Source organism: Sus scrofa, chromosome 4 (genome assembly GCF_054392235.1).
Source record: "Sus scrofa isolate SSC_HxYL_T2T_F1_AM1 chromosome 4, Sscrofa_HxYL_maternal_Yorkshire_Landrace_v2.0, whole genome shotgun sequence".
NCBI classification, from domain to species: domain Eukaryota; kingdom Metazoa; phylum Chordata; class Mammalia; order Artiodactyla; family Suidae; genus Sus; species Sus scrofa.
Genome location: NC_139386.1, coordinates 124,008,216 through 124,027,124, shown reverse-complemented (window position 1 = coordinate 124,027,124; position 18,909 = coordinate 124,008,216). Strand labels below are relative to the sequence as shown.

The 18,909-nt window shown below is 38.6% G+C and overlaps 1 protein-coding gene across 1 annotated transcript in view; it reads left to right on the top strand.

Annotated features, from left to right (window-relative positions):
• Positions 1-17,591, top strand: part of PLPPR4 (phospholipid phosphatase related 4) — a 37,767-nt gene extending 20,176 nt beyond the window's left edge. The window contains exons 3-7 of the mRNA XM_005663645.4: positions 4,111-4,240; positions 7,442-7,637; positions 9,473-9,530; positions 10,267-10,440; positions 13,737-17,591. Of these exons, the coding sequence (XP_005663702.1) occupies positions 4,111-4,240; positions 7,442-7,637; positions 9,473-9,530; positions 10,267-10,440; positions 13,737-15,062 (1,884 nt within the window). The 3' untranslated portion in view covers positions 15,063-17,591. The remainder of the gene's footprint in view (positions 1-4,110; positions 4,241-7,441; positions 7,638-9,472; positions 9,531-10,266; positions 10,441-13,736) is intronic.
• The last annotated feature ends 1,318 nt before the right edge of the window (positions 17,592-18,909 follow it).

Genomic DNA, 18,909 nt, shown 5'->3' with positions numbered 1-18,909 from the left:
TCGAATCAGAGGTGTAGCTGCCAGCCTATACCCGCCACACCAATGCCAGATCTGAGCCGAGTCTGTGACCGACACCACAGCTCATGGCAATGCCACATCCTTAACCCGCTGAGCAAGGCCAGGGTTCAAACCTGTGTCTTCATGGATACTAATCAGATTCATTTCTGCTGGGCCACGATGGGAAGTCCTCTGTTTCTAATTTTAATACATGTGTTTCTGCTCCAACTCCTTTCCCCCCTCTTCCTGAATGTGAGAATAACAGACTCGAATCCCTGACTTTCAAGGATGCTGTTTTCTTTTTATCTTTATGGAAGCAAACTTGTTCCAAAATGGAGCAGTGGGGGAGGCGGGGAGGCTGAATCCTCTATTTGGAAATGGCTTTCAGAGCCCATCTGTGTGAGGAGAGACACTTCCAATCTTCACCCATAGACATGCAGAGAAGACAAAGCAAAACAGACCTTTATATGAACAAAAGGAAGACCAACTGATTTTTTTATGCAGCTTTTACATAAAAATTGTTTAGTGGTTGCTTCTCAAAATGTTATGCTTTGAAGGATGTTTTAAAAATAAGTTATCTTCATGATGTTCAAGAAACTGTAAAAAGTTCCTTTTATGTCTCTGAAATGCATATTCTTATTTCTCTGAAATTATCCTTAAACTGGAAAATTTCATCCTTAATATTAAATTTTCATGTGCTTTAAAGTGATAATGAAACAAGCATTTTGTTTAGTCCTCTGGAGACTGTTTCTCGGGGAAAACAGCATAGACTATCTGGACTCATCCTAAATCTTCATGAAATCTACATAAAATAGGAAAAAATAATGTATGTTCTCTTCCCTGGAAGCAAAATTTTACTACATCTTATTAAAGGACAAGTGTATCTAATTTTATAGAAGAAGTCTATTGAAATTTGGATATAGTTTCTAGAAGGTAACCTTAGCTTTAGGAGACTATAGTGTCCTTTGAGTGGCTATTCCAAGGACACTGTCCATAGTATAATAAGCAATATATTTCCTCTCTACATTTTCCCTGAAGCAGTGAAACAGTCACTTCAGCATCTTTTCCAAAAACCTGTCCATATTTAACACGCAAAAAAAAAAAAAAATGGTATTGTTTCTCTTCAGGCTTGGGTACGGCATAAACAGAATATTGTGAAAAGATACTTGTCATAGACTGTTTTCTATTTACAAATGACAACAGCAACAAATAATTTTGCTGTCAACACCTAATCCCTGAAACCATATTGCATCATAAGAGTGTGCGTTCAGAATGAGGAAAACACTGAGGCGCATTTGGAAACATGCATTAGGAAGCATCTCCCCTTCCCCTGAGGAGAATTCTAGCTTTAAAGCAAATTAAATCATTTTGAAAATGTATGCAGTGACATATAGATCAAGGTTAAACGAACAGAAGCGTGCGGAGAAAACTGATGTGCTCCTTTGGGAGAGGGAGAGTTGGGTAATGTCAAAATACTAACAAGAAACCTCCATCCATAATCAAGCCAAAGAGTGTGAAAGCGCTTTCCTGACATAATGAGTTCCGAGCATATTAAACAACGAAATCACAACCCCTAAAATCTCAAGGTCACTTGAGATCATGACTGTTGTGTTGTGTGATAAGAAACATTTCCCTAATGAAACTGAACACATAAATTCTTCTGTAATATAGCATTTAGAAACAAGAATAGAACCACTATTTATACAATTAAAAAGACACAAAATTATTCATAGAATTACTAGTGAAGATGAAATTGATGTCTTTTAGTGGATTTCAGAACACATTTTAGAAATGAGAGGTTAATTTTCTTGAAATGATGAATTTGAGATAACTACAGTATTCTATGTGCGTGGTGTGTCGTGTTATGTCTATCAGTGCAGAATATAGAATCTCTGCGTCCCTATGTCTAACTTAAGGTGATAGAAGCTGACAATTTTCAAGAAGTATAAATAATTAAGTTAGTAGTCAATGCTTTGAAAAAGATTCCTTTTGATTATTTCTATATGATTGTTCATAAAGAAACTTATCATGGATGCCACCAGATTTTTCACACATGTATGGTTATTGGTAGAGTTTCATCAAGAAAATTATTTTTAAACAAATAAAGGTTCTTTATAATTGTACACACACCCTATTCCCTATGGAACTAAATATAGCAGATTGAACATTTGAAGCAGAAGGTCATAGGCTTACTGTTATTAGTTTAAAAAATCATAATTTTAAGTACCTTATAAAAATGTTAAGTTGGTATTGAGAACTGGGACGTTCCCCTAGAAAATCTGTTTCAGTCCATAAAAATCATGCTTATCGTCTTTAAAGTAAAATGATCACTTACTTCGAAGGGACCGCCAGGATCTTATATAACCCTATGTTTCTCGGCTCCACATTTTTACCATAGCAATTTTTTTTTCATTTAAAAAACTTAGTCACATAATATTTTGAACATGCATAAAGGGACATAAAACCATATCAATTCTAATTTCACAATAATCTCTTTGGCACAGTCATCCCGAATATTTGAAATTTTTCACATTAAGAATCTCATAATTCCCAATCTTGCTTTTCTTATGCAGAATAACCACAGTGAAGGTAACAAAAGCAAACCCCACAAGGCCAGGTACTGTGCTAGATAGTGAGCGTAAAAGGTAAGAAAGAAAGAGTCTTCCCTCAATGGGTTATAGTCAAGTGAGAGACAATCAAGTGAATAACTGAAGTTGCACTAATCAAGCAATGCCAGAGGGAAGGACGGGATATGAAGGGAGCCGCACAGAAGGGGACATAATTCAACTTAGAGAATAGTAAGGGATTTCAGGGAAACGTTCCTGAAGGAAATGATGCCTCCATATATTAAGTTTCTTCACTGATGTCCTGTATCCTAGAATCTTATGGCAAGTGTTCCTTATCTTAAGACAATCCTTCTGATACGACAGTAAGGTTCTCTGATCATTGTAAACACATTTTCTAAATATTTCATATCTAAGAAACATTACTTGGTATGAATGGATAAGTTCTCAGAAATGTCTTTAACCACGTCAATTCCATTTCCATTGTCCTGTTTTCATCCAGGAGTTACTGCTTATCTAGATTCTCTTATAATCCACATTCTCCAGTAAGACAGTTACTAGCCACACATGACTATTTCCCTTGAAATCTGATTGATTTACATTTTAAATAATTAACTAAATACAAATAAAATGAAATTCAAAATTCAGCTTCTCAATGGCAGTAGCTAAATTACAAGCACTCAGTAGTGGCTACCATCCTGGACAATGCAGAAAATATATCCATCATCACAGAAAATTCAACTGGATAGCTCTCCTTTGGAGAGCACCTTTCTACCTGCATGCATGCTTTTCATGGGTTGATCCTGCTCAGTCAACAGACTGGTTTATTGCTTTATCTGCTGATAAAATGTTCCTGATCCTAACTCTGGTACTTATTTCATTCTCCCCTCAGGCATCTTGTTCACATGGTTTTAAGATTCTAAGAGTTAGGGCAAAATCCGTCACAGTGTGACTAATCAGTTAGGTGTCACTGGGTATTGTTGGGCATAGGGAATGTCTGGTTACCACAACCACATTAAAATACCAGGATGCTATCACTCCCTTGACTTGTATGTAGGAGCAGAGAAGAGCCAACTAATGCTTTTTTTTTTTTGGTCTTTTGTCTTTTTAGGGCTGCACCCATGGCACATGGAGGTTCCCAAGCTAGGGGTCAAATCAGAGCTGTAGCTGCTGCCTATACCAGAGCCACAGCAATGTGGGATCCAAGCCGCATCTGCAACCTACACCACAGCTCATGGCAATGCCACAGCTCATGGCAACGCCGGATCCTTAACCCACTGAGCGAGGCCAGGGATCGAACCCTCAACCTCATGGTTCCCAGTCGGATTCGTTTCCACTGTGCCACAACCAGAACTCCAACAACCAGTGCTCTTTATAGCACCCTGATTGCTTACTTCTCACTGCTTCCTCAACGACTCAAGAGAAAGTGCACATGTCTCTAAAGCTTTTGTGAAAAATACATCTTTACTTGATTGAGTTGACGGCATGTTCAAATTCTAATTCATTTGTACCCATGGAGTCCATTTTGAACGCCCTCTTGTCGTTGCAGATTATGGTAGGGGAAGGAATTCTCTACTGCTGCCTGTCCAAAAGGAGGAATGGGGTTGGGCTGGAACCCAACATTAATGCTGGAGGCTGCAACTTCAACTCTTTCCTTCGAAGAGCCGTCAGATTCGTTGGTGGGTGTTGGAAACCACAAAGAAAGGAGATGTTTTTCAAATAGAAATGTTATATTTAATTACAGATATTAAGTCCTTAAAGCTATACTTCAGAAGCATAATTTTGGGTACATGGTGAATTTTACATTATACCAAAACAAAACAAAAAAACCCAAAAAAACTGGGTTGTTAAAACACCCGGATTTGAGCTTTGGATCTAAAATGTGTTATTTACAGTTATAGTTCTTGTTTTGAGAGCTAACATCCATGCATTTCAGTGTACTTTTGTCTTAGCCCTGGGAGAAGCATGAATTTACTTTCAAATGGTTTATTGGATCTGTGTTCATTTTTTCAAGCGGGGAATAAATGTCAGCAGGCCAGTATGAAAGGATAGCTCTTCAGAGATTACTTTAGCCACATCAATGATTCCCTTTCAATTGTCTTGGAGTGTTTTCACCCAGAAGTTACTGCCCATGGAAATGTCACCGTTTTCTCTATATCACATCAGGGCCATTTTCCTTAGTTACATCAGCTAACTTTACCTCCTATTTTGAGGAGACCTACAGATAATCCACAGGCTTGCATCAGAATCAAACCAGTACCTAAGTCTTCATCTCTTCTGATTAGCCTGTGACCATCTTAATAGTATTTCAATCACAGACCTTTAAAAAAAAAAATAAAAAGCCTGAGTTGAAAAGTCAAGCCATAGGACATGACACTAATGTGAATGCCTTACATTCATTCCCAGTAAATCGGTAAACATTTATTTTTCCTTTTAATCTCTTCAACTCAAAGGAATAGGTAGTTTCATGTAATACCTAGTAGATAAGTCAATACAATCATTTCTTCCACTAGAGGAAGAAATCTGGTCTAAACCATTCCCTAGACCCTGCCCCATGAAGAAAGGCACCTCATGTCTAAGACAAGAGGAATCCCCTTACCAGGGTCAAGAACTAAGGTAAGGAAGTAAAACTTCAGGACTTGGAGCTGATCTCAGAAGTTTTTCTAATGTAGCAAATTACTGTGGCAAAGGGGCACATAACCTCTCTGAAAACTCTCACGCCTGTGAGGATGGTCCATCCTATGCTAGACAGCAGAGTTCCAGAGTCGGGAATGCCCATCCCCAGGGGCCCTAAGAGTCTCATTCTCCAAAGATAGAAATAGATGGTATCCTCACTTATCCATACTCTGTCCAAGATCTTGCACGCTGCTAGGAATGAGAATGTCGAAATAAGGGTCCAGTGTCATGAATCCCAGGTGAGAGGGCAGCGAAAGAATTGGGAGGGCAGTTGTTAGGTGACAATAAGCAGAGAAGGAAAATGCCAAAGACGGTAACCTGCAGGCCAGCAACCTTGGTCTAGAGGACTGAGTAACAACACTGGACGCTGGTCACAGTGATGGCTCTGAGCAAGTCATGAATCAGAATGCAGGTTGTCAATTCTGAGGGAACCCAGGGTGTCCAGGCAAGCGGGGGTAGGCGAGCTGAGCTGGACTCCCAGGGACAAGGCCAGGCAAGGGGCTTGAAGCAGGAGCGGAGTCCAAATGTACAAGCCTGCATCAGGGTTTGTGAGTTTATGGTCTCAGACTGGCCCCCAGAGACAAAAGAAAGAGTTTCAACTGGGAGATGTAAGAATGTCGTCTCTGAATTCCAAACATGAAGGAAGCCTCCCATAGCACTGTCCTCATACAATGATTGTTTCCATGGCAAGGCTGGCCTGCCCTCTTCTTCTCTGTTTTCCTGGTATGATATCCACTTGTAGGGAGTTAGGTCTGATTCTGATGCTGTTGGGTTTGGCAGGCGTGGCTGGAGTTAGGAACTACCAGGGAGAGAGGACCTTGAAAGCTCAACATGCTGAGTAGTTTACAATGATTCTGAGTTTTGCTTCATTCCTGCATGTCGTATCTTTCTCAAATCACACAGTTGTCACCTTAACATATTCAGGTATCTGTCAAGCGATCTATGGTTAATAATATTAAGAATTGGTCCTATTGAAAGTAAATTGGTGCAACCTTTCTGGAAAACAGTATGGAGGTTCCTTAGAAAATCAAAAAATAGAACTACCATATGATCCAGCAACCCCACTCCTGGGCATATATCTGGAAAAAACTATAATTCAAAAGATACATGCACCATGTTCATAGAAGTACTATTTGCAATAGCCAAAATATGTAAACAACCTAAATGTTCATTGATAGATGAATGCATTAAGGAGATATGGTACAGGAGTTCCCTTTGTGGCTCAGTGGTTAATGAACCCGACTAGGATCCATGAGGATGCAAGTTCAATCCCTGGCCTCGCTCAGCAGGCTAAGGATCTGGTGTTGCCACGAGCCATGGTGTAGGTTGCAGATGCGGCTCGGATCCTACATTGCTGTGGCTGTGGCATAGGCCAACAGCTATAGCTCTGATTTGACCCCTAGCCTGGGAACCTCCATACGCCATGGGTGCAGCCTGAAAAAAAAAAAAAAAAAAAAAAGGAAGATGTGGTACATATACACAATAGAATATTATTCAACTATAAAAACAAATGAAATAATACTATTTATAGCACCATGGATGGACCTAGAGATCATCATACTAAGTGAAGTAGGTCAAAAAGAGAAAGACAAATACCATGATAGAACTGATGTGTGAAATTTAAATATGGCACGAATGAATCTATCTACAAAACAGACTCACAGACATAGAGAAGGAGGGGACAGGGGAGGGAATAGGATGGATGGGGAGTTTGGGGTTGGTAGATGCAAACTATTACATTTAGAATGGATAAGCAATGAGGTCCTACTGTATATGTATAGCACAGGGAAATACCTCCAATCTCTTGGGACAGACCATGATTGAAAATAGTATAAAAAAGAATGTGTATATATATATATACACACACACACACACATGTATGACAATACTTAATTGCACAGCAGAAATTGGCACACTATTATAAATCAACTATACTTTAACAAAAAAAAAGAATTGGCCTTATTTAACCAGATTGACAAAAATATCTCAAATCACTACTTTAGAGATACTAATTGCCTTATTTTGGCCTTAATATCTGTTTGGAAGTTTATGAATTTTCTTTACCATCTTCTCCAAATAAACTCGAAGTGATCATGACAGGTGTGAAACTTGTCCTGTTAACGCGTAATAAACATGGTCAATGGTAGGGTGACATCAGCACTAAACGATGGGTTGGTTAACAGCTCCTTTCCTTTTGCTTATAGGCGTCCATGTGTTTGGACTCTGCTCTACAGCCCTCATCACAGATATCATCCAGTTGTCCACAGGCTACCAGGCTCCATACTTTCTGACTGTGTGCAAGCCAAACTATACCTCCCTGAACGTGTCTTGCAAAGAGAATTCTTACATTGTAGAAGATATTTGCTCAGGATCTGACCTTACAGTTATCAACAGTGGCAGGTCAGAAATTCAGATTTTGAAAATTTCCATGTCAGTGTTTTCATTACTAAGTGATGGCTTGGGGTATCATTGTAGGCCTACATTTTTCAATCATAATGATTTGGGTTTTATTTTTCTTCTCAATTCAGTGATCTCTTTAGGGATTATACCATAAAAACACGAGTGGTTCATTCTGAATCCTTCTGTCCCCAAATTTCAGTTTCACATTCATGTCACTAATTTTTGTATCACCAAATTCCAATCATATTCTGTGAGCTACACTGTATTCATCATGGTTTTAGGTCATCACAATTGGTTTATTTTAGATATTTATAGCAGTCACGGCTTCTAGTCAGGATGTGTCACGTATTGACTTAAAAGAAGACTAAATATCTATGCTATTTCCAGCTACGTTATATATTTTACAAAAAAAATGAATATTGCTTTTGGTAGAGTTTTAAAAGAAATAGAATTTAGGATTGTATGTCTCCTTCGAGTAAACTCAGAAAATACGTACAACTTCTAACCTTGCATTTCAGAAAATAAAAGCTCAAAAACTCAAAAAGCTACTAAGACACTAAATTGTTTTCAATTAGTAAAGTAATACATATATATGGCAAGAGACGTTCAAAAAAAGTAAACTACAGAAAGATGAAGGGTAACAAAAGATTGATTAATGATTCTCTTTTTCAATCAATGAGTTCAAGTTCCCACGATTGATTTAAGAGTCAAAAATAAGTTAGGCACACTTGAAGAATCAGAGCCTGATATGTACATCCAAGCTCTTAATCCATTCAACAATTTTTTGAACCTACATTTAAGACCTGCATTCTCTATTCTTTTTCAATACTTTTACATTATCTTGTCTGTGTTGACTGGTAGTTTTTTTTAATTGGATACTAAATAATTATAAGGACATTAATAAAACTGAATTTTTTCATTTTTTTATCCATTAAAAGAAATCCATGTAATCTTTCCATCTGTTCTTTATGTGTCTCTACTACTATCCTGTGTTCCAACTCTCCCACATTGCTTTTTACTTAACTAAATGAGAAGCTCAGTGATTCTTGAGATAATTATTTTAGAGAAACATTTTGTTAAAATGAGACTTTCTCCTTTCTCTATTCTTTCCAGAGTGAAAAATAACACATCTAGACCTGCTGCCATGAGAAAATAATTTTGTCTTTTAAATTTCTATGTAAAAGAAATTATATATTTAGGAGCATAGAAAAACTTTGTAAGCTTTAACATCTTATGTTTTATAAACTTTTACTTTAAGCTGACATAACACCAGCAAACAATTAAAATACTTCCCATTCCATTTCCACCTTCAACCAGCATTCCGATGGTGTAAAGAAGTGATCCCTTACAAAACTAACACTCAGAATTCCCTCTGTGGCTTAGTGGTTAACAAACCTGACTAGGATCCATGAGGTTGTGGTTTCAATCCCTAGCCTCACTCAGTGGGCTAAGGATCCGGTGTTGCTGTGAGCTGTGGTGTAGGTGGCAGACACGGCTCAGATCACGTGTTTCTGTGACTGTGGTGTAGGCTGGCCACTATAGCTCTGATTCATCCCTGGCCTGGGAACTTCCATATGCTGCAGGTGTAGCCCTAAAAAGCAAAAAAAAAAAAAAAAAAGTTTACATTGGAAAGTGAATCACAACTATTCTTTAATATTAATTGGAATTAGCAGTGTTTATTTGATCACTCAGATCTTTCTCCAGAAAACTAAGCAGAAATTAAAGTTATTGCTTTTGCCCTTCAGGTAAACATTTTTACCACCTAGTGTTCTTGTAATGGTTGCTAACTGTGTATCAGAAATAGAAGGCGTAATTTGACTGTCTTTCTTTGGCAGAAAATCATTCCCTTCTCAACATGCGACCCTTGCTGCCTTTGCAGCTGTGTACGTTTCGGTAAGTAACTGGGTCCTTTTTTTTTTGTCAAACTGTGTCCTAGAGAAAACCAGAGAAAGGAGTATTGTCTGCAGTGACTAATTAGCTCATACAGGTGTGTAATAACAGAACAGTAAACTTTGGCACAGCAGTCCTTCAGCACAATAGCATCAAAAGTGAAATTGGATGCGACTCTAAACAATACCTCGGCAACAGAGATTTTTAATACAGCCATGGTACTTATTTAGCCTCCTGTCTCTTTAGTGTGGTGGTATACACGGGGGTATTGTGAACTCCATGAACGCTATAAATTCTAAAACGGAAAGAACCGTGTTAAGGGTACACACACGCACACACACTTGAGTTTCAGTATTTATGTAACAGTGAGTGTGAAGCTGATCAATGCCATATGACAACTGTCATCCTGTCTGATTAATAGTTCATTAGGGCTTATGTGAGAGAAAGGGATTGAAATCATGGGTCAAGCGACACGGATATTGACCAGTTATCTGGCTAATTCCACCACTTTGATTTATTTTCAAACTTTTGTGTACTTATGTGAGAGATCTGTTATTTATTTGATGAAGTTTGTCATGTCTTTCCTTTTTTCCAGGTATAGAACGTAGCCATAGCAGGGGGAGTGGAACAGTAAAATTGGTGTCGAGTGTGTCGATTAGAATTTAACTTTTTATTTGATTATCATTTAATAGTAAAATGACCCCTGTAGCATACTTAACCTAGTTCTTTCATTTTTAAGATGTACTTCAATTCCACACTAACGGATTCCTCCAAGCTTCTCAAACCTCTCCTGGTCTTCACCTTCATCATATGTGGAATCATATGTGGACTAACCCGGATAACTCAGTATAAGAACCACCCAGTTGATGTCTATTGCGGCTTTTTAATAGGAGGAGGAATTGCTCTGTACTTGGTAAATAATTCCTTATTATTTGATAAAGCACAATTTTGAATGGAAAACACTGGCGTTCCCACTGTGGCTCAGTGGGACTAGTATCCGTGAGGACGTGGGTTTGATCCCCAGCCTCGCTCAGTGGGTTAAGGATCAGGCGTGGCCATGAGCTGCAGTGTAGGTCACAGACGCAGCTCGGATCCTGTGTTGATGTGCCTGTGGCTGTGGTGTAGGCTGGCAGCTACAGCTCCGATTTGACCCCTAACCTGGGAACATTTTTATGCTGTGGGTGTGGCCCTAAAATGACTACATAAATAAATAAAATGGAAAACATGCCTAGAATATGTTTTTCACTTGCAACAGAGTTTATATCTATGAGAAAATCTCTTGACTACATGTCCATTCTGAGCCAAAGCACATATCCCTCCTTTCAGTAAAATAATTTTTTAAACTCTTACCATGGGCCAGAAACTGTGATTTTTAGAAAGATTACTGCATTTTACCCTTAACCCCCCGCATAAAATAAAAAAAAAAAAAAGTCAGGGGCTGCTATTACTAGTACAATTTTATAGATGAGAAAACTGAATATTAGTGAAAGTAAGGTTAGTGAAAGTTTAATGGAAAATTATATAATTTGCCCAACAACACAAATATAGCACGGATGTAACTACAAGCCAACTAATTTTGAGTTCTTTAGCAGTACTTTATTTTCAAGCCTGATCATCTTTCAAGGTCAATATCCTCAGCTAAAGAAACTGAGATTGTCCACTTCATGCATCCATTCATTCACTCATTTTACATCTATTCAGTGTCTGATCTGTGCCGGGTACTACACTGAGCACTAAAACAGTGATAAACATGGTATCTCCTTAAGGAATTTATAGGGCAAAGCCTAATAGAAATATAAGAGGGTATGAACAAAGTACTTTGGGAATAGCAAACTGCCTAAGGCAGTTAAGGAAGGCTTCGTAGAAGTGATGTAACCTTTCAAAAATGAGTTTCTTAGGGTAAGGAAAGGAGGAAGGCATCCAAGCTGAAGGAACTGCACACGCAAAAAGGTGGACACATAAAAGAGCAAATCTAAGTGGAGGCTGAGGGAACAGCAGGAATGAGAGATAATGGCCAGGTTTCCAGCTTGGAAGACTGACAGATGGAGACTTCATTAGCAGACCAGATAACTGATAAAAGAAGCAGATTGGTGGAGGCAAAGAGGTTGATAAGCTCAATTTAAGGATCAATAGGCAGTTGAATGGTTGGGTCTGGAGCTTGAGCAAGCAATGAGTAGTGGAGAATAGATTCGGAATCATGGACTTTAGCCTGGGGTGGGGGGTGGTATATAAAATTGCCAGGTCAAAAGAATACAAAGGAGCCAGGAAACCACCAATATGCAAATGCAGGAAGAGAAAGAGGCAATAATGAAGGAAACTAAGGGGATCTGTGTACTTGCGAAAAGTGTTACAAGAAAATGCTCACCAAAAATAGTAAAAGCACTTAAGTGAGCAATGATTTATTTTTTCGTTTTTTACACTAGCATAGTCAGACTCGTCACCTAAAATATCACACCTCCTCATGTACTTTCTTTAGTGGAGGGGAAAGTGACCAAATTAAGTTGCTGTGTCAGGAATTGTACATAAGCCTGGGTTGCTCACAGGAGTGTTCATTGGCAACGGGTGTTACAGAATAAGACTGAGAACTGTCACTCTCTAATTTCTGCCTTGCCTTTATATGTGTGTTATTTCATGGCATCCTGGAGTCCCAAGAATTTGGGCTTGATCAGTTCTCCTCTATAGGCCAAGTTTTGTAGCCTTTCAGAAGCCTGATTCTTCACCTAGAAAATGAGGATAATAACCAAAACAACTCTATTAAGCACAGTGCTGGGTACTGTATGTTGAAAAAACGTAGGCAGAGGTTAGGTACAGTCTAGAGGAGGATGGTCCTAGACTTACAAATTTAAATACTTATTATTATTATTATTGTTATTATTATTATTATTGGCTGTCCCCATGACATGCAGAATTTCCCAGGCCAGGGTCTGAGCCCGTGCCACTGCTGTGACCTGAGCCACAGGCAGTGACAACACTGGATCTTTAATCACTAGGTCACCAAGGAACTCCTAAACACGATTATTAATTAATGGAACATTAGGTAGGAACTGCTTATCCTGGAAACTGGCAGTGAGAGCATAGATAGGTATTATTTAGAATTTTTGAACCAGGAATTAAAGTACTTGGAGACATAGGATCTTGACTTTATTCCATTACCATTTACACTCTGCCCTGAAATTGTAAATTTATCAGTCTAAGCCAATGCTGTTGTTCTTTACTAAGCACACTAGTGTCAAATCCATGGAATTCCTTCAGTCTGATTTGAAAAGCAGACAGTGGCTACCTGCTATTGAAATTAGCAGGCAGACAGGTATCCACTGCTTGCTCTTACCTCTAAACAAAGCATCTCTAAGACTGACAATACAGCAGAGATTAGATCTTCTATGCGTCAAAGAGAAACAAAATTCTGAATCTGAACTTTAGCCTTTTTCAGATTTTCATCCCTCAAATCTAAAAGAAACTAAAAATTTATCACCTGAGTGTGACGATAAGATTAAATAAAACCTGGCTCACACTTAGCGTAATAGTACTGAGTTGATCAAATATTACTTTCCAAATTTAAGACCAGGTTTAAATCAGGAAAGAATGTGGGTGCCCCAATCGAGTGACAGTTTCTGCCCTCTCCTCCCAGAAAACTCTGGAAAATGCTGAACACACAGGGCTGAATTTGATGTGAGTTGTAACAATATGTGTCTCTGGCCTCATCACAAAACCTGATATCATGAATGATTCATTGTTCTGCATTTCCACATCTCTTCTGCTTTCCATCATGAGGTATGATCGACAATGGAAGGCAAAATAAATCAGTTAAGCCATGTGAGGTGTCACTCAAGGAGCAGTTCGTAAATCCAGAAAAATGGATTGCTTTGAAAAGCAGACGATAACCCTGATTTCTCTCATTGCCTGACTGTTCTTCTCAAAGCAGAGGACAAGATTGTCAAGAACATTCCGTGGGATGGAGAAAGGAGAGAACATCCCATTAATGATACAAACGAATGGATTCCATATTTCTGAGTGATTAGTTCAGTGATTTATGATATAACTTACAAACTGTTTCCTGAGTAACTGTGCTTTTAGTTTGGGGCTATTTGTATTAATCAGTGGAGGACAGAGAACCCACACTCATCTGGGTGCTTCCGTATGCTCTCCAAGGCAAACTCGAAGTAACTTTGTCTCCTAATGCATGATATTTCTTGTTTCTTCCTACACTAGGGCCTATATGCTGTGGGGAATTTTCTGCCTAGTGAAGACGGTGTTTTTCAGCACAGAGAAGCCCTCAGGTCTCTGACAGACCTCAATCAAGACCCCAGCCGAGTCTTAGCTGCTAAAAACGGTAGCAGCAGTGACGGGATTGCTCACACGGAAGGCATCCTCAACCGAAACCACAGAGATGCGAGCTCCTTGACAAACCTCAAAAGGGCAAATGCTGATGTCGAGATCATCACTCCTCGGAGCCCCATGGGGAAGGAGAACATGGTCACTTTCAGCAACACCCTGCCTAGAGCCAACACCCCCTCCGTGGAAGACCCCGTCCGAAGAAACGCCACCATTCACGCCTCTATGGATTCAGCGAGATCCAAGCAGCTCCTCACCCAGTGGAAGAATAAGAATGAAAGTCGGAAGTTGTCCCTGCAGGTTATAGAGACCGAGCCTGGACAGTCACCACCCAGATCCATAGAAATGAGGTCCAGCTCGGAGCCGTCGAGGGTGGGGGTCAATGGAGACCACCACGCCCCTGGCAATCAGTACCTCAAGATCCAGCCTGGCACGGTCCCCGGGTGTAACAACAGCATGCCCGGGGGACCAAGGGTGTCCATCCAGTCCCGCCCTGGGTCCTCACAGTTAGTGCACATCCCCGAGGAGACACAGGAAAACATAAGCACCTCCCCCAAAAGCAGCTCTGCTCGGGCCAAGTGGTTGAAAGCTGCGGAGAAGACTGTGGCCTGTAATAGAAGCAACAGCCAGCCTAGAATCATGCAAGTCATAGCCATGTCCAAGCAGCAGGGCGTCCTCCAAAGCAGCCCCAAGAACACTGAGGGCAGCACGGTCTCCTGCACCGGCTCCATCCGCTACAAAACCTTGACAGACCACGAACCCAGTGGGATCGTGAGGGTTGAGGCTCACCCGGAGAACAACAGGCCCATCATCCAGATCCCCTCCACCGAAGGCGAAGGCAGCGGCTCCTGGAAATGGAAAGCCCCTGAAAAGGGCAGCCTTCGCCAAACTTATGAGCTCAACGATCTCAACCGAGACTCGGAAAGCTGTGAGTCCCTGAAAGACAGCTTTGGTTCTGGAGATCGCAAGAGAAGCAACATTGATAATAATGAGCATCACCACCATGGAATCACCACCATCCGCGTCACCCCGGTAGAGGGGAGTGAAATTGGTTCAGAGACCCTGTCCATCTCTTCCTCCCGCGACTCCACCCTGCGGAGAAAGGGCAACATCATCTTAATCCCTGAAAGAAGCAACAGCCCTGAAAACACTAGAAATATCTTCTACAAAGGAACCTCCCCCACACGGGCTTATAAGGACTGAGTGGCCGTTCCATCCTTTGGGCCACCCCCAAAAGACAACGTGTTGATTCTACCAGTGCTCTGTTCCAGCGAATTGGGAAGCCTTCTCACCAAACCAGACTGGAACTCAATGACTCCAGAACTACTGCACTCAAGCTTGTAGATTTCACATCAGGGGGAGGGAAAAGCACAATGCAAGAACCTAACCAATGTGATAATGTGAAGACTTACAACCTACCTTCAAACTCAAAAGGCGTGCAGAGGGCAGCATCAAAAGAAAGGGATTTCCTTCAGTGTATACTATTTTACGTCCTGAATGTGCCAACGTTAGGGAATCTTTCTTTATAATCAGCTGTGGGAATCCAGACACACATTTTCCCAACAGCAGAGGCCATGCAGTATTATATATTCATTTTGCAGAATCTGCACCAAAAGCTCAATATGGGTGGTGCTGATTATTCTAGTACATATACCATGTAAACTCTCAAATTCTATTTAGCTGTGAAATAGTGGTGTGCAATTCCTTGTCAAAGAAATGCTACTGTATTAAGAAGATGTTGGCTTCTTTGTGTTAGAATAGGACACCCTGCAGCTCCTCTGTAGTGGCTCTGTCACAGTCAAAAAATGAAAAGGTTTTGTGCATTTCTCCAAAAGTATGCTTTCTTCAACAACAACAACAAAAAATTGTAGGAATGTTTTCAGTGAAAGAATAACCAGTACTTTTCTGCTTAGCTTTTTGCTGCTTACGTTTTATTTAAATATAGTTACTGCTAATGAAGAATCTGTTTTAAGTAAGTAAATTTGCCTAATTAAAACTACATTGTTTTAGAGAGTCTTTTGAAATTGTGATCATATTTTGCATTTTATGGCTTCTTTATTTATTGATTTTATTTTTTTGACCTTATGGATATGTTGTTCTGTTTTTAAAGCAAAAATAACAGTTGACATTTTTTGAGCAAAATATACTGCTGAAGTTTATAAGCAAGAAACATGAACCAAAACTTGATGTTGTGGGTTACACTGCTAGCAGCGTTGGTCAAGTCAACCCTTATGTGTTTCCAGCCACCCCTTAATAAGTGATCCAAAAATTTCATTTTGTTCCAGATGATTAACTTTTTTGATATCCTGATAACCAGTAAATTAAAGCCACAACAGTTGGGTTTTACCTCCTTCTCTAAAATATTTTTGTTAACTGGACATAAACTGGAAGAATCTGAAAAAATGAAAATTCATAAGTAAAAATGTCTCACAGTATCAATTAAGAATGTATTTCTCCAAAATATCTAGACGGGCACAGTTCTTGTGCTCAACATGCAAATAACAGTTTTTGCTACCTATCCTGAATAAAGTTCAGCCTACATCAAAGGAATCCATTATTATCAACAGTAAGGGAAAAACCAAAACATTTTGAGGTGTTTTGCAACTTAGAATTTCAAGTATGAAGAAATATTTGGTTCCTGTAATTTAGTATTAAACCTGTTTACACCATTTCTTAAGAATTCCAATGTACAACTGATAATGCCAAGGGGACAAAAGGTAACAGCAAAGCTGGTGGATCTGATCTCAGTTTAGTTTTCAGTGAGAACAGAAGTAGTTGTTTAGAGGTGAATAATATTACATCCTTAGCAACGTGTACAAGGAAAAGGCAGAGCTTTCTAGAGTAGCCAACCTCCTGAAGCATTAGGGATTTAGCTGAAACCAGCAGAATTGAAAACTCTGGCAATAAAATACAGATTCAACTATATCCCTTCTGGCAATTTCCTTCTCAGAGAGGGGAGTGGGAGTAAAATGTTGCCTTCCCCACTTCTCACCACCACCGCCTCCATTATGACATTCCTGGCTTCTGCCAGTTTGTAGAGAGAAAGGTGGACTGGTTTTAGTGCTCTGAAGAAAAAAAAGAAAAAAAAAAAGCTGCAGTATTTCAGGTGCAGTATGATATTTCCTAATCTTTCCTATTTCTTAACAAAAGATTTTAAAGTACTTATCTAGTCATTGAAGTTTTTTTTTTCCTTTACATAAATATTGATATATTCTTTTTCTACTCAAAGTGCCAAAGGCTACAGTTTTTAATGACTTAACAAATTATACCACATTATTAAGGAAATATAATGATAGTCGCTAGAACTCAGACCTCTGCATGTATATTTGATAACACATCTTTTGTAAAAAAAAAAATTACAAAAAATATTTGTTTACATTCCACTGGTACCTTAATTTAAAATAAATGAGACTAACAGGTGGTATCTCTTCTTAGTGTTCTATTTATCTTATTTGCCTATGAGAGCACTTCTTCCTTTGTTAGGCTGTGCTTTATTGATAAAACCAAGTATTGAATAAAGAGAGTTAATTATCTTTTTAAAGTAAATAAAATTATTAAAATATATATGATATATATAAAGTATTGTGATTAATAAAAATGTTATGCAATGTTTTCCAAACTGATAAAGTTTGTAAAGTGCTATAATGTATTTTGTTAAGTACAGATCAAAGCTATTGTGTGAGTATATTGTGCTAACATCTTAGAAATAAAGATTAGATTTCTTCATCAAAATCGGAACATTGTGGTCTTTTATTTCATTCAGTATGAATAGATAATAACTTATAGGAAAAGAGCTGAAGAAATAAGAATGAATCAACTATTATATTCATAATTACTTAGAAAAAAAAGAGTATTGCATTAAGAAGGAAAGCTTCTCAAACTCAAATGATGTTTCCTTATTTAGAATTTTTGTTCTATGCTTATTAAAGAAGCTCTTTTAGATTTATTTAGATATAGATTTCTCCCATTCACATATCAATGTTATAGAGTATTAAAGAAAACATGAAAGAGTCAAGGTCAATTGTTCGCAATCGATTTTTTACTAAGAATAATTTATATATGCATTATTACCCTCTGAGCCAGCTTCTCTTAAAAAGAATGCTTGTTTTAACTCCAGGAATGTTTTCTAAGCCACTAACTCCTGTTACATGAGTTGTACTGCTCTTACTTTGTACATCTTAGAAGGTATTGACACACAAGTTTTTAGGACAGCCAAGACTTACGCTTGAATCAAATAACCCTTAAGTGACTGGTTCACTAAAACATGAAGTTACAGTTGTCCGGTGATGCCACCAAGTTCATGCAGTTGTCCAACAGCAACCAAGCTCATGCATGCCATGTAACTACATCCTGATAGCCACCTGGCCAAGAGTCATTGCAAGATGCTATTAACCGTAGAAAACATACTTATTTTAGAGACATTAACATGTGAAAAATTGATGTATATCTTATAATGGTTGAAATATATTAAGCCTCATTGAGTATTGGTTTTTTTCATCTCTAAAAGGGGCACATTCAGTTCTACCATATTTTCTAAAGGATAGCTTAATGTTCTTTCCAAATGTCTATGGGTTATTATGTATTTTATCCGGAGAGCAAAAACTGACAATAAAATAGGAAATAACTTGTTCGTCTAAAAAAAACCAAAGAGTCGTCTTTGACAACAAAGTTTTACATAAGCATGCCAAGGGGATTACTAAAAGCCTACATCAATCGTTTCACTACATAATATATCAAAATATGTGATGTGTGTACAAGTGTCCCTGATTCTAGTACTTTTCTCATGATGTATCATGTGAGTGGAGTCTGGGTTATACATAAGAAGTTATCATTAAAGGCCATATCATTTCTGCCTTTCACAGACCACGTCTTCATTTCTTAGTAAAGTTCAAACGGAAAACAGACATTTATGCATAATTCAGACAGTAATTTAATTAAAATAATTGAAGGAAATTAAAAGGAATTGAAATAGTTTAATCTAAAAGGAAAATGTGGCCTGGAAAATGGATAATGATCCATTTGTACCTGAATATTTCATTTCCTCTGCTTA